Source organism: Monoraphidium neglectum (assembly GCF_000611645.1).
Source record: "Monoraphidium neglectum strain SAG 48.87 unplaced genomic scaffold scaffold06519, whole genome shotgun sequence".
In the NCBI taxonomy this organism is placed as follows: domain Eukaryota; kingdom Viridiplantae; phylum Chlorophyta; class Chlorophyceae; order Sphaeropleales; family Selenastraceae; genus Monoraphidium; species Monoraphidium neglectum.
In genome coordinates, this window is record NW_014007124.1 from 1 (window position 1) to 2,180 (window position 2,180).

Below are 2,180 nucleotides of genomic sequence, written 5' to 3' on the forward strand. Positions count from 1 at the left end.
CCCCCAGGCCACGTGCTGCTCTGACAGGCAGCACTGCTGCCCCTCCAACCTGCCCGTCTGCGACACCCAGACCAGCCGATGCCTGCCCCCCACCGGCTCCAACGCGGCGCCGGTCCCGTGGGCCACGAAGACGCCCGCGCGCCGCAGGGCGCCGCCGGCGTCCGGCTCCGGGTTCAGCCGCAAGGGCGGGCCTGGGGCCAAGCTTATCATGCCGGAGGGCGGCTGGCCGCTGGTGTCGTGAGCGCGGCCCCGGGCCGGAAACACAGTCCTCCCTGCGTCGGGCGGTGGACTGGCTTGTGCGCTGGCGCGGGCACGGCGGCGTGGGCTGTGCAGTTGGTTGTTGGTGTTGTGGATCGTGCACAGGTGCTTCAGTCGGCTTCTTTTGAGGGGATTGGTGCCATGCCCACCCGCTTGCATGGGGGCATGGGACGGCCATGCAAGCAATTGCGCTTGGGGTGGGGGGGCTATGGGGGTGCCTAGCTAGCAGAGCAAGGGGTGTTGCACACCTACTGGTGTAACTCGAGTGCCGGCCAGTGTCCTTTGTGGACGGGCTGTCGGTCGGGGTGGCAGCCGCACCACCAGCGCGTGCGAAGCGATGCCATCAGCTGCGCGCGCAGCATCGCGCGGCGGCAGCCCGAATAGGGGGACGCCAGCGGGTGTTGTTATGTGGGGGAGATGCGTCGCATTGATACAGGTTGCGGGCTGGCTTTGGCCGGCGCCGCTGGCTGTGATGAGTGGCTGCGACGCACCATGGGGCGAGCGCCATCGGGCGCGCGCCATTGCCGGGGTCAAAGGCGCCAGCCAGCTGCGCCGCGGCTGCCCGCCATCGGGCGCAGCGTTGGTGGAGATGCGGGTGCTGCTCCATGCTGCGTGGCCTCCTGCAGCCCTATGGCTTCGGTTGTTATTCCTGGGGTTGAGCTCGCTACGCCACGGAGCTCACAGGTCTGCCTGGCATTGCGCTCTCCGCAACACGAGGCCCTGGGCACTGGCCGTGCGCCACGTGGAAGCTGCCGAATCGAGTGCAATCGGGTCACTGCCATCGGCTGGGGTCGCCGTACAAGACCACAGCGCCTTCGCCCAACAGCGCGATTAAACATTATCAATCCATTTGTGACGTCCATTTGTTTCGTTGAAAGATCAAGTGCTGCATTTGATTTCTCAAATTTATTTCGCAACATCGCGACTTTGGTGACAAGGTCTTGAGCCTACGCGTCGAAATGGTGGAGGATTCTAGCGTTCATGTTGATGCCCATACGCGGGCATCAGGCGAGGGCGGCGCCCCAACGCCTGGAGGCTTTGAAGTGAGCAGGGGCTACTGCAGCCCATTGGCAGTGACCCGCGGATTTTGGAGAGCTGGCTGCGCGGGAGCAGCCAACCACATGCGCCAGTTGTGGGCAGAACGAATACGTGCACGGCGTTGAAGTTGCGCAATCCCCAGCCGCCATCCGTCCCAGTCAACCGCCAGCGTCGCCGCCCGATGGCGGACGTCGCCACGCTGCTCTGACCTCCTCTCACCATCTCCCCCCACACACACCCATCATCCAAGGCCGCGGGCATCCACCACTGGGCCGAGCTGCGCGCCGCTGCGGCCGCCGGCGACGCCGCCGAGCTGGCGCAGCTGCTGGGGGACCCAGAGGCCGCCGCCCCCTTACTCGCCGCCGCCGACCCCGCGACCGGCCGCACCGCCCTGCATTTAGCGGCCGCCGCCGGCCACGCAGCCGCGGTGACGCTCCTGCTGCGGCGCGGCGCGGACCCGAACGCGCGCGACGGCACCCCCGCGCGTGCGCCGCCGCTGCACGGGGCCGCCGCGGGCGGCCACGCAGAGGCGGTAGAGGCGCTGCTCGCAGGCGGCGCGCGCATCGACACGGAAGACGCCGACGGGCAGCAGGCCGCGCACGCCGCCTGCTGTAGCGTGCCGGTGCTGCGGGTACTGCTGCTGCGCGGCGCCCTCGCGGACGCGCGGGGATCAGCCGACAGGCGCACGCCGCTCATGCGGGCAGCAGAGGAGGGCTGCGAAGACGCGGTGGCGTACCTAATCGACGAAGCGGGGGCCGACGTGCACGCGCAAGACGAGGGCGGCATGGGCGCGTGCCACCACGCCGCGGCCGGCGGTCATGCGGGCGTCTTGCGCCTCCTCCTCGCGCGCGGCGCCGACCGCGACGCCGCCGACGCCGCCGGCC

The 2,180-nt window shown here is 69.4% G+C and overlaps 1 protein-coding gene across 1 annotated transcript; it reads left to right on the top strand.

Moving 5' to 3' along the window:
- Nucleotides 1-1,546: 1,546 nt before the first annotated feature.
- On the top strand, nt 1,547-2,111 carry MNEG_16563 (hypothetical protein; the record flags this gene model as incomplete). The annotated part of the gene is made up of 1 exon (XM_014034967.1): nt 1,547-2,111. A coding segment is annotated over one exon (565 nt), but the record flags the coding sequence as incomplete, so codon positions are not given.
- Nucleotides 2,112-2,180: the final 69 nt, after the last annotated feature.